Source organism: Prinia subflava, chromosome 1 (assembly GCF_021018805.1).
Source record: "Prinia subflava isolate CZ2003 ecotype Zambia chromosome 1, Cam_Psub_1.2, whole genome shotgun sequence".
In the NCBI taxonomy this organism is placed as follows: Eukaryota; Metazoa; Chordata; class Aves; order Passeriformes; family Cisticolidae; genus Prinia; species Prinia subflava.
The window spans coordinates 134,547,278-134,560,982 of NC_086247.1; the positions used below are offsets into that span (position 1 = coordinate 134,547,278).

At 37.0% G+C, this 13,705-nt stretch overlaps 1 protein-coding gene across 1 annotated transcript in view; it reads left to right on the plus strand.

Annotated features, from left to right (window-relative positions):
- Nucleotides 1-13,705, plus strand: part of MALRD1 (MAM and LDL receptor class A domain containing 1) — a 230,822-nt gene that overhangs the window by 50,692 nt on the left and 166,425 nt on the right. Inside the window, exons 14-17 of the mRNA XM_063413520.1 lie at nt 7,060-7,212; nt 7,359-7,464; nt 8,761-9,128; nt 10,604-11,016. Coding sequence (XP_063269590.1) covers nt 7,060-7,212; nt 7,359-7,464; nt 8,761-9,128; nt 10,604-11,016 — 1,040 coding nt within the window. The remainder of the gene's footprint in view (nt 1-7,059; nt 7,213-7,358; nt 7,465-8,760; nt 9,129-10,603; nt 11,017-13,705) is intronic.

Genomic DNA, 13,705 nt, shown 5'->3' on the forward strand with positions numbered 1-13,705 from the left:
TTGGCAAGTTGACTGTTTCCAAGCAATAAACTTGCCTTTCAGCACATTAATCTGGTAGTCTATAGCACCTGAATAGCTCTTATAATTATTTTCAAATAGTATTTCATCATATTGCTTATGTAGTGCACCATTACTTTCTATATTTTCTTTGCATATTCCTGCACTTGGATGCAAGTATTTCATATTTCTCAGACAATTCTCCTTATTTCTAAACTTGGCTAAGCACAGATTTTTGTTCACCTCTTCCACGTACATTGTTGCTTTCATCAACATTAACTCTTTTTTTCCCACGCTGTTCCATCTAATAGTGATTGTGTGCATCTTGACCTTGTTACTGCTTTTCTCTTTGTATGAGAATGAGGAAAGGCTATTACATGGGCTTAAAATGTCTTTTAAAATAAATTTCATTTAAGTCTTATAATTTTAAGTTCCAGAGAGATGATTTAGTTAGATGTTGGGGTCCACTACATCCACTGAATAAGCCAGGTCTCTGTACAGTTTTTTTAACTCTCAATGTCAATCCTTGAGACATCTCTTGATTTTCACTTCCACTCCAATGAGTTCCTTTTTGTCCTGCCAGGCCTGGAAGAATTCAGTTGAAGATTACCAGTTCTGGGACTGCCAAAATGTTTTCTTTCTTGAGTGCTGCTACCCCTGACTTTTAGATCACAGATTTTCTTCTAGAGATGAAGAATTTACTATGGCCATAAAGCTTTTATACTTTTTTATACTTGACTTCCATGCATTAAAGCAGAGGAGAAATGCAACAGCCTTTTTCAAACTGCAGATTTACTGCAGTGACCTAACACAGCTATCATATTGTGTGCTTGTCTCTGGAAGATGAATGTGCAGCATGACTTCTATGGTTACAACCTACACATTTGGTGTAGCCTAAATGCTCACTTTTGCACCCTAAGAATTATGTTGATGGAATAAGATCAGGCTGGAAAGCAATCTGGTAACATATTCTTGATATTCTGTCTGACCTTTGCTAATTCCTCCCTTATGCTCTGTCTTTTGTGTCCTTTTTTTTTTTTTTTTTTTTTTTTTTTCTCTGTCTACTTATGGTGTGGATTGTCAGGAATAATTATATGGGCTTCTACATAAAATAAATATGAAATAATTTTCATTTATATAAAACAATTTATTTTTTAATAAAACATAGCATATTTTCACAGGTTTATCCATGCTCACATGCTTTGTGGTGCTCCAGCCTGACCTCGTGCACAGTCACTGATATATTGAGGTGTATCCGTTACCTGGCTGTGTCTCTTCACAGCTTTTTGTGCATTCCCAACCTCCTTGCTGGTGGGGCAGTGTGAGGAGCAGGAAAGGCCTTGGCTCTACATAAACACTGCTCAGCAATAATTAAAATATCCCTGAATAATCAACACTGTTTCCAGCACAAATCCAAGATACAGCCTTTTATCAGCTACCATGAAGGGAATTAACTACACCCCAGCCCAAACCACCACACATAAATGCATGATATTTCTTTGTGTTTATGTCTAAATGAAAGATACATTTAATAGTTATTATTTCTATGGTGTACAATTTAGGGCAGCAGAAGTTAGCCTTAAATTAGGTAATTCATAAACTGGACATAATCTATATGTTTGCACAGAGTTTATGTACCTTGAGTTAGAAGGCAAGTAAAGAGAAGGATGCACATATTGGTTCTTATAATCTACTTTTGTGGCATAATTGTCTAAAGAGAAATAATATTTGGCTTCTAATGGCTATCTTCATATAAGTAATAAAAATCTCCTCAGTATTTTAAGAAACAGTCCCCATATTTCCCATTACTAATCTTGGCAAAACATAGCACTTCTGCTGTAATTACACAGAAACTCTTCCTAAATCTCGTTTTTAGAGTCAAATCTTGCATATCAAAAATATCTGTCTCATATGCTTGCTACTCCATTTCAGCTAGAGAAATCAGTAATTCTTAAAGGTGAGACCAGAAACAAGAGCCAGATCAGAGAAATGGGCTTAAGTCCAAGGAATGAAAAGACTGCCAGCTTGTAAATTGGAGAGGGTACCTAATCCTGGAAGTGCCTAGATAACTGCATAAGACTCGGTTCATGGAAGCTAAATGGGGAAGGGATGGGACTGAAATCCCATCTACAGAGAAAGGAAAACTCCTTTGACAGTGGGCAAGAAATGGTGCAAAGACTGCAATGCTTGAGCTTGCTGGTGTAGGAGAGAAGTAACCCCAGGGCAGGAGGGAGCTGGGCTGCTCTGGGGGGAGAACCGAGACCAGCTGATCAAAGTGCCTCTGACCCAGCGTCAGGAGAGAGAAAAATAATGGAATAATTGTCTCGTAAGAGAGAATAAAACCAGGAGAGAATGGGAATGAAAAGTACACATGTGGAATAGTGATACTTTGGGAGGGATTGGTGGAAAATGTGACCATTAAATGACAGAGCTGAGACTACATGGGAGGACCTGGAGCAAGGAGCTGCTTGGGGAAATGAGGGAAGAGAGTGAGGATTTCCAGTTTTCCAGTGATACTGGGACTGAGATAATGGGTCACAGAGAAACAGTTGTGTAGTAGGTAAAACAGGAAATAGGCTGTGGAGAAGAAGAGCACTGAGGAAAGAGCAAGGGCATTTTTCCAACAGAGACCACACACTTTGAGAATTTCTACAGAACCCAGAAATCATAAGCCTAACTTGTCAGCTTCTTTCAGCAAATATCTGCACAGTATTTTTTGGGCAAAACCTATGTCTCATTGAGTAGTTACACTTATTTGGTTTTTATTTGGCAAATTATGCCCTTTGATAGAAAATATTGAATGAACTTCAGTGGCAGAGAAAACAGGGTGAATAACAAGAAGACCTGAATAGCAACCATTGGACTTTATTTTTTATATAGTCCAGTAAAACCAGGAATTTTCCCTTCAGTTTTATAGATTTTTTTTTTACAAGTTTGTTTTCCCCCTGTTAAAAACTCAATCTTTGTAAGTCCTACAACTAAGTTAGGACACATTTAGTACAGTTAATTGTTAAAAATATAGATGCAGAGTGATATCACTAAATTTATTTATAAATTTTTTTTTTAATCTGCATGTTTTGCCTTCCTTACAGGTAAAGCTATTTCTCATTTCACAAGTGATATACACCGCTGTGTTATGTACATATCATGCCTGTCTAATACTAAAAAGCCCACATGACTGAAATCACAAAGAAGTCTGTTGTAATTTCATGGTGATTGAAATTGATTTCCCAAAAGAATTTAGCAAAAGAAAATGTTCTGGAGTGCTTTGTTCCTGTAGCCTTCTGTAGAGGAGACTACCACAACTATTTGTTTTGAACCTTTACATTTAAGTGTGGATTTTTTGGTTTCATTTTTGGTTTTGGGGTTTTTTGTTTGTTTGTTTGTTTTTTGGGGTTTTTTTGTGGGTTTTTTTGTTTTGTTTTGGTTTTGGTTTTGGTTTTTGTGTGTGTGTGTGTTTTGTTGTTGTTGTTGTTTGTTTCTAGTTTGTTTTTTGGAGGATTGATGGTTATTTTTTTTCGAAATTGAATCAATTAATATTTGGAGATGAAAATTGAGGGAAAGGGGAATTCTGCCTTTGGTTTTGTAAAGACCAGAGTCATTTGAACTTCAAGTAGTGACTTGCTTTTCATCTTTTGTTTCTTAGTTTGTTTGTTCCAGTTAGCATTGCTTCCTGCTGATGAACTTTTGCAGTTATTTTTTAACTGTCCTCTATTCAGTTTGTCACTCTAGAAATGAGGCCACTGCACCTACAAAGAATGGTGTTATTTGATAGAGTGTATATAATGAAATTAGTAAATAGTAGCTGGGATAGAAAATATAAAACTGGGAAGGCAGTTGTGTTTTTCAGTGTGTTTGTATTGTAAAGAGACTTAAAATAGTTTAAGATGACTGTGTACAGAGTTAAACTGGTTCCTAGAACTGATGATATTATTTTTGCCATCTAACAATAAGTTCCTAAATTTATCTTAAAATTACTGATTAAAAATTAGTTTAAAGTTTATTGGCATATTGGAGAATGTAGAAACAGTTTTGAAGTAAAAGAAAATATAAGCTAGTAGTGATGATGTTGTCTCTTCATGTGGATTTTTTTTATTTTTTATAAATTTGATAAAGTTTTGCATTCTGTATAAATTTCCATGGGCTGAAAGACAAGGAGAGATTTTGGGGGTTGTAGAGATTTATGAACTTCCATTCTTGAAGAAATGCTAATATCTTAAACACTTGTTTTTAAAATACTGTTCTGAGCAGGACTGTTCATTAAATTCATGTTAGGCATCACTCAGCTAACAGCAAAGCTGCACATCTGACTTGTGAAGGCCTTAGAATAAAACTCCTCAAAACAGAAAGGTAGAAAGTATTTTGCATAAGAACCCAAAATCAGAAAGAAATCTAGGGTTTTGTGGTAACAAGTCAGCTCAGAGACAACTGAATCTGTTGAGGATATAAAGGCAGCTCTCTCGAAGCATCAACAAAGCCAACCACTCTCAAATGTGATGCTCACAGGATCACTGATTCCTTCTTGACTAGGGAGGGAGCTTGTTAAAAACTATGCTAAAAGGGGCAGCAAAGAAAAATGTATTCATACAGGTGGCATGGATGCCACTAGGAGTTAAAAAGTATCAGACAAATGGTTGAAGTATTTCCTACATTAAAAATATAGAAAAGGCAACAAATTTTGGTAGGCTAAATGTAAATACACAGTAAGGATGACAAAACAAGTTTAAGAAATACTAACAATAAATTCATCGGCACATGAAGAGAAGACAGCCTGGAAGAGTGCATAGGCTCCTGTGATGGTTAGAGTATTAAGACAGCATGTGAGAAAAAGAAATAGGAGAAAGCAAAACCAAAAGTCTTAGGAGAGGAGGCAGATTAGATTGTGTGAGCTCACTGTGAGAGAAAGTGCAAAAGTAGCCAAGCAAGAGACTTTTTTTCTGAATAATCTGTCTGAATTGGAAGTGCCAGTCAAAGAAGTTATGGGGCAAGACAATTAGATAATGGAAGTCTTACCAAGCAGCAAGATCCAAGTGCATTTCACCCAGGCTCTACCAGCTTGCTGTACTCTTGTATTTTCCCTAGGTGTTAAATAGTTGGTTTGAGATTTAGTTGAAGGTTTCAGGGTTTTTTTGTCTCAGTGTACTCATCCATGCTTAAGCTAAATGGTCTAGTGCATCCTTTCTTTTCTGTTTTGTCTGTGTTACAAGTTACAGATGCAAGAAGTCTGGGCTCAGACTTAACAGTTTTATCTTGTTTATTTGCCTCATTTGGTGTAACCATCTGTGTCCAAAGTCTGTCATATTCTTTGTTGCCATTCTCCTGGGAATATGTGATGGTTTCTTCCATCAAGTAAGAAGAAAATCAAAAATAGCTGTCCATATTCCTTTTTCATTATAGTGTCTCTGGGGATTTTTAGCAATTTCTCTCGTGCTTAGGTCCTTGAATGTTTGCAGATATATTTTGTCTTTGTTTTATTCTATCAAAAATTTCTGTCAAAAATTCCTTCTTTCTGTTTTTAAGTCACATTTGATTTGCATCATTTCATTGTTGGCATTTCTGACCCACATATGTAGAGCAAACATATATTTTCTTTGATCCCTTAAACATTATTTGTTCTTCCAAATTTGTAGAATTTTTTGAGGCTAATTGTGGACTTCTAATTGCTTAATAATTTGCAAAACCTTCTCTTTTTAGAAGCTATAGCCATCAATATTACTAATATGTCTCATTAGTAATTTTTCATTCTTTCTAAAAAAATGTGTAATTTAGTGTAACATAGTTTCTAATGAGGACAACAAACAAAATCAAACACAGCAAATAGAAAACACCCCCCATATTTTCCATACATAAAAACTGGTGTAATCTTATTCCTCGGGGGTCTTCATATGGTTCTGATATGCATATTCTGCATACTATACTATGACCATAGCATTATATGACCACCGAAAGCTGTGATAGGAGTTATAAAATAATGGCAGAATTCTGGCAGTCATACCTGAATTTTGCTTTAATTTTTCTATGTGTATGATTAATAAATTATTTCTTAAAGTCTTTAAATATTTCTCTTAATGTTTTTTATTTCAAGCCTACATTTGCAGAAATATAAAATATAATTTTTTGATTTAATTAAGAATTTTTATAAAATGTCAGAGAGAAAAACCTGGTGTAAAGAAATTCTTTACTATGGGGGTGCTGAGACACTGAAACAGGTTGCCAAGAAAAGCTGTGAACAGCCCATCCCTGCAAGTGTTGAGGCTGGCTGGGGCTCTGAGCCGCCTGGTCTAGGGAGTGCTGTCCCTGCCTATGGCAAGGGGGCTGGAACTAAAATATCTTTAAGGCCCCTTCCAACCTAGGCCATTCCATGATTCTATGCCAATTTACATTCATTCATAATTTACACCTTTCTACTCCTTTTTTCCCCCCTTTATTTGTAATGTATACATTTTCTAAAACATCACTGCTCTTTTAATTGAAGAATTGAATAATGTAGCTGAATATGCTTTTTGGATCTTTTTCATTTCCGTAGTTTGTGTTTCAGGGATTACCAATATCACAGAGTCTCACTAAAGCCTGGTATTTAACTTTATTCCAATTATGAATAGAGAAAGGATTTTGTTATCATTAACAGACTTGCTGGCATTTAGGAAAAAAGGGATTTAATTTCTGGCTCCAACAACAATAAAAAAGATCTTGCAGAAGGTTTGTTGCTGCTTTGTGTGCCCAGTGTTCTTGCTCCATACCAGGAGGACTGTGAGGTTTGTTTTCAGCACCTCCTTGCCTGCTCTGAGGGCTTTGGCTGAAGCAGCCCAAGAGAGAAGGAGCTGTTTCACTGAGCACAGTGCACATTCTCATGGCTTGGTTGTTCCTCTGTGGCTGCTCTTTTACTCAGCTCTTCCTGAGCAAATACCTCACGTTGGGTATGAAGACATTCTGCCTCTCCATGCTCCTTTCCCAGACTCATTTCTAGAATATTGATGGCGTATTAAAAACATTTTATTTACTTTTCATACTGCAAAGCTTTTTAGTAACGTTGTGTATAGAAATGAAATGTCTCTTTCCCAGCTGCTGTGTGTGACTTTGAAGGAGAGAGCTGTGGCTGGATTGAAGCTGTAAATGCAGATGAATTTGACTGGGTAAGAAGTTCCAGCAGTGCTCTTCCACCTGCATTTCAGAAGCAAGCTCCTCCACGGGATCACACCTATAACAAACCTGAAGGTAAGACAGGCCTAGAAACAGAGAAGTGGAATAGATAAACCTGCTTTTCAACCAGATTTTAAGTGGAGGCCGTGAATGTTGTAAAAAACCTTTATAAACCCTTTGTTTCTTTCGCCTGAAAAGTTGTTTTTGTTTTATTTTAACAGGTCATTTTATGTTCATTCTGAAGACCAGCAACAGCATTTCACAAATAGCTCGGCTACGAAGCCCAAAGTTCAGGCAAGCAGGATCAAATTGCACACTGTCCTTTTGGTATGAAATAATTTACATTGAAAATTCTTGGGTCATCTCACATTGCTTCTCTTGGACTGAAATTGAGGTTATAGTTTGAAATAGATATATCTTTCTCTGAAGTATTTATTTCATTTTATTCTGTCAGCATATAGTGTTCATTGTGAACAATACAGATATAAGATGTAACACTTGGAGAAAAGAAATGAAACATGACATGACTTTGTTATCAGGCTCTGAGAAAAATTATAGTAAAGGATTGTGCCTGTATATACATGGACAAACACCATTGTCCTTTTGCTAAAAATTCTTTGGTAAAGTAAATTTGAAAATGTGGAATTTTTTTCAAGAAAAGGAAAACATTGAAAAATCTAATAGGTTCTTGAGTCACCTAAAGTATCCAAAATTAGACATTATCATTTTTAAGTAAAAGTTCCAGTGTGAGAATTGGTTCTTTGCTTCCACTTCTATTTTCATATACACAGGAAAAAAAACCAAAACAAAACAACAAACAAAAAAAACCCAACAATGACAACAACAAAATCCCAAGACAAAACAAGACAGAAAACAAAACTCCACAATTAAAAATCAACAATCAAACCCAAAGAAATATTTTCTTTGGGTAAACTTGTCAAAGACATACAGAAAATTATAACTTTGATAATTTGTTTACTAAGGCCAAATTGGTGCTATGGTTTAAATAAAGGCTTGGCCTGACCTTGATGTTATTAAGTGCAGTTTGTCTCAGTGATGTCAGAAACACCTGCCATAGGAAGTGGAATTGTCTTTTTATCCAAGATTCATGACTTGAAGTAGGACATTGCAAGCTGTGGGTTGTATATGTGCTTCTGCTCCCAGTTTTGTTGTACAATTGCCAACCTAGAGTATTTAACATTTTTAAGTGCTGTAGAAGACAACGTTAACAATAACTAACATAGATAGAAGGCATACTTATGCATTCAGTTAGTGTTCTGTTTTTCTTGCTTGGAATTTTACAATTATGTACTTATAAAAAGACATTATGCATCTGAGTGAGCAGTGTTTGTTGCTTAAATATGAAAGGAAATGTGTCTCTTCAATTATGGGTTTCAATTTAATGAAGTATGATTTTTTTCCTTAAAATTTTCAATTCTTGAGGTGAGGCATAGACTGGTATATCAGCCTCTCCTACGATCATTCAGAAAGTAGATTGAATTACAGGTCCTGTGGACTTCCTTTATATCACAGAAATATAACAGAAAAGATGCTGGTCATTGCAACTGCTGTGGGCCACTGTCATCATTTGCCCACGTAACAGTCTTATTTTTATCCTTGTAGGTATTACAACTATGGAGAGTCAGTTGGGGCGGCAGAGCTGCAGTTGCTGGTGGACGGGCTGAAGCAGCCCACGGTCCTTTGGAGGACGTACTACAGCGAGGGCAGTCGATGGCTGAAGGCAGTCATCCAGCTTGGACGCCTCCCACGAGCTTTCCAATTTTCACTTGATAAAATCAGCCTGGGTATTTATAAGGGCATCTCAGCCATAGATGATATCAGATTTGAAAACTGCGCTCTGCCACCTCCAGTGTTAACTTGTGAAGGTCCAAACCGCTTCTGGTGCAGAGACACAAAAGCCTGTATTGACAGTTTATTGGTCTGTGATCTCGTGGATGACTGTGGGGATGGATCAGATGAAGACACCTGTGGTGAGTACCCTCCACTGTGGCTTACATCACACAAAACTGACTTGCCAGTTCACCCCTGGACTGAAAGAGAACAGAATTGCTACGGCCAGTAATGATGGCACCAAGTATAATTAGAGACAAAACAGAACGATAGTTTTAAGTGCATATGATGAGTTAAACTGAGAGTAAATTGAATTCTGTCTCCTTTATCCAAAGCAACTTTATTTCTTTGTCTTGTGTTAAACCCGAACATTCATCACAAGTTTATTTTAAAAGAGAGGATTTAAAGTCAGACAGTTGTTTTGAGTCAATCTTTTGTCGAGTGCTGTCTTTGATTTTACTGACAGAACTACAGCATAAGACTGTACTGATGGACTGAGAGGAGTGTATGTCCTACCTGTTCTCAGGACCTGTACTCTTCCTATCACAAAACAGTTAAAATGTCTCTACTAAAGATAGGAGTCATGCTGAACATATTTGTCCCCTTCAAAGGAAGAACTTGAAAGTACTGAGGAAAGCTATGAGTCATTCACATTTTTGACATTCACCTTGAGTGCTGAAGGGTGCTGTTGATGGTTTTTCCCCTGAAGCATGTATTCATCAATTTTAAGAACTCTAGAACATTAATATAAAATAAAATTAACTAGCATTTATTTTATCACTTCCTGAGGTAACTAAATTATGCAAATCACAATCAGTTTGAGAAACGGGGGGCACCTTACATGCTTGAGGTGTTATCAGTCTGCAGTAATAATTGCTGAATATCAACTTAAAACTGCTGTAAATTTAAAAGAAAGTGAAGGCTTTCCAGCTTATCTTAGGTTTTCTACTTGTGGAATGCCTAGCTTCTTTATAACCCATTTTGAGGTCTACTATCAGATTTGAGTTGCAGTTTTAAACACTGTTAAATGCAATAGCTTAATTTAAAAAAAATTGTCATCATGTCAGTTACTGCTTATAAATAACAGATGCAAAGTTGGAATGCAAGTTCACCACCTAGGACACATTTCGTTGCTTTATATTGGAAGTAATCAGTACGTATTGCCTGGATGTCAAGTAAAAAAATGCAGTTGTTTTATAAGTTCTGTGATTTAGCCTTGATAAAATTATCATGCTAATATTATTGAGGATAATAAAGATCTGAACCCCAACACGTTTTTAGGACCACATCTCCCAAGCAAAAGTACATTAGATAATTTATCACACATACGTACAAGACATGGTGGAGTTTATTTAATTCAATTAACTTCAATTTAACTCCTTTGACCTGTTCACTTTCAGTTAAAGCACTTTACAGTCTTTAATTTTAATAATGTATAAAATTAATAACATGGATAATTTTATTCACAGTTCTCTTTATTCAATAAATTAAGTACAATTTGACAGATATGTATGGGAAATAAATATTTGCAAGGATAAAAAAATATATTCAAGCACTATGCCCTTTTGATACTGCTTATTTTCATTTTTGACAGTGTGTTCTCTTTACATTTCAGACCCTGACCTGCAGTGTAACTTTGAAAACGGGCTGTGCAATTGGGAGCAGGACGTGCAGGACGACTTTGACTGGATCAGAATACGGGGTCCAACCCCCACGGTTAACACAGGCCCCTTGAAGGATCACACCACGGGCACAGCCAGAGGACACTACCTTTACCTGGAGTCCTCTGAGCCGCGCCAGTTCCGAGATAAAGCAGTTCTGCTCAGTCCTCTCTTCAGCCCTTCTGGCAACGGGACCTGTGTCTTCCGCTTTCACTATCATATGTTTGGAAAAGAAGTTTATAGGCTGTCAGTGTTCCAGAGAGCTGTGAGTAATACTAAGGGGTGGCTGCTGTGGTACAAGTTTGGAAATCAAGATAACAGATGGATCAGGCAGACGCTCTTCATCAGAAGTTCTAAGCCATTTCAGGTATGATCCCTTTAAGTTGTGAAGTGTTTATTTGCTGCATGGTAAATCACTGAGAGTGTATAAATGACTGCACAATCTCAAAGCTATTTGTAGCTGTCTGATCAATCTTGCTTCAAAATACATTTGTAGGATTTTTTTAAAGAAATATGTAAAATATTTTTGTTCTTGTAGTTACATTAACTTTTCCTCATAAACAACTTGATTTTAAGAGTTTAAATATGTGTTATTTAAAATGGATACTATTTTTGTTTCCAAGGATTTGGTGAAAAAATCCTATCCAAATCTACTACAAAACAGTTTGGTTCATTAATGTAAAGACTGTTCAAAAGAATATCCTCTCCTTTGCCTTACTTTTAAGGAGATATAGGGTAATTTCTCATTATATAATGCCAGAAAAGATATTAATACAAAATATTTGGCTGCCAGGTTAGACTAAGAGTCAAAAAATTGCTTAGAAAAAGATATGATTAAAGTAAGTTACAGCTATAAATCTTGACATTTAAATAATCTATATAAAATATATTCTTTATCTTTGATTTATTTTTGATTTATTTATCTTTGATTACCTGTGATCTGTTTATTCCAGCTAGGATATTCTGCAAGGTTATTCGAGGAGACCTTGGTTCGCTTGATTCTCAACTGTTCATAAAATTATCACCCTCCTCTCCCCTACATCATATTATTTAAAAAAATCTTCCACCTTCCTTTTAAATATAATATAGTGCAGTATTTTCTTTAGATTGTTCATTATTATTTCCCAAAACACTATTTTTAAGTAGAGAGAAATTCTATCCTCTTTGGAGAAAAAGTCATTAATACTTCTGTGGATGCAAAGAGGCACATGGAAGGAGAGTGTTTATTCTCTGTCAAGACCTTTTGTAGAAATATAAAGGCATATAAACATAATGCTATCAAAGCCTTTTTCCCTTCCCTTCCCTTCCCTTCCCTTCCCTTCCCTTCCCTTCCCTTCCCTTCCCTTCCCTTCCCTTCCCTTCCCTTCCCTTCCCTTCCCTTCCCTTCCCTTCCCTTCCCTTCCCTTCCCTTCCCTTCCCTTCCCTTCCCTTCCCTTCCCTTCCCTTCCCTTCCCTTCCCTTCCCTTCCCTTCCCTTCCCTTCCCTTCCCTTCCCTTCCCTTCCCTTCCCTTCCCTTCCCTTCCCTTCCCTTCCCTTCCCTTCCCTTCCCTTCCCTTCCCTTCCCTTCCCTTCCCTTCCCTTCCCTTCCCTTCCCTTCCCTTCCCTTCCCTTCCCTTCCCTTCCCGCACCCTTCCCGCACCCTTCCCGCACCCTTCCCGCACCCTTCCCGCACCCTTCCCTTCCCTTCCCCTCCCTTCCCGCACCCTTCCCTTCCCGCACCCTTCCCGCACCCTTCCCGCACCCTTCCCTTCCCTCCTCCCTCTCATTTTATGTTTACTGGTTTATCTAAAGAGCTAAACCCACATGTCCTATATTTGACCTCCTGAGGGTTAGGAAGGTCTATTCAGTAGCTCAAATGTTTTTCATCTGTGAGTGCTGTAGGGTTTTCTGTTGTACCTGCGAGGCTATGTGAAAGGAACTTCAAAGATCTTATATTATTTTGATCTAGTTTTGTTTCTCAAAGTCATTTTGGATGGGCATGGAGTATAAGTTTGATCGTTTTGAAGAAAGGGATCAAGATCTGGTGTTCATTATTGTGCATTGTGTATCTTGAGTTTGCTGTGTCACAATCTACAATACTTCAAAATTCAAAAGTTTTGAAGAGACCAAGTTGTGTTCTGTTTCTACTAAGCTACCAACTGCTGATGTCTTTTTAATCTTTCTCTCTCTTTCCAAGCTTTCTTTTAAGTGAATAATGTTTAAATACATTTGATGTATTTCTTCTGAGATGTGTACTAGAGCAGCCTCTCAGTTTCAGGGTGTCTACAGGCTTTGTAACAGTATTAAAGCTGTAGCTTCTATATTCACTATATTGTGTTCCCCACATCCCATAGAGTTTCACTGCTTTCACACCACATGCTTAGTCACCTCAATGCTTCAAATGAAATGTTTAGATTCACTTGAGAATGGATATTTTTCATGAAAATCTAAAAAAAAGATAGAACTTATAAATAATTTTCTGATTAAAATACAAGTCTTGGTTTCATAATTTTCTCTGTCTCTAACCAGAGCATCTCGTCAGCTCTTTGAGGATTTTCAGAGATTCCTAGTGAATAAAAAATTTTAGACTCTAGGACCAAAGATAGTCTAAGTCTTTGTCAGTCAGATCTTCATCTTGCTTTTTCTCTTCTAAGTGTGTGGGATAATCATACATCTGAGATGTCTCTTCTTCCTCTTTCCTCCCTATCTAAGTAAGTCATTTGTTGACCCCAGTCAGAGAAATAATCATTAGAAATATCAAATCCCTCAAATTCACATTTTTAATTTCTTAAGCATGGGAAGGTAGTTTTGGGAGCATATAAACAATTGGGCCTATACACCAACTCCTGGGAAAAGGAGGAGCTGTCAGCCAAAAATTCACAGCAGCACTGAAAGGCATTTGAGAACCTCTTGAAAGTCAGATTCCCTTTTGAAAGTTTTGAACTCTATAGGTATGAAACTCTGGGCCCTTTAACTGAATGCTCTGGCAGAAACCCAAAGGCAACAGCAGACTCCCTTGGCTCCACCTGCTCCCAATAAGCCCCAGAATCTTAATTTTGTCAAGAAAGCTTCGTTCT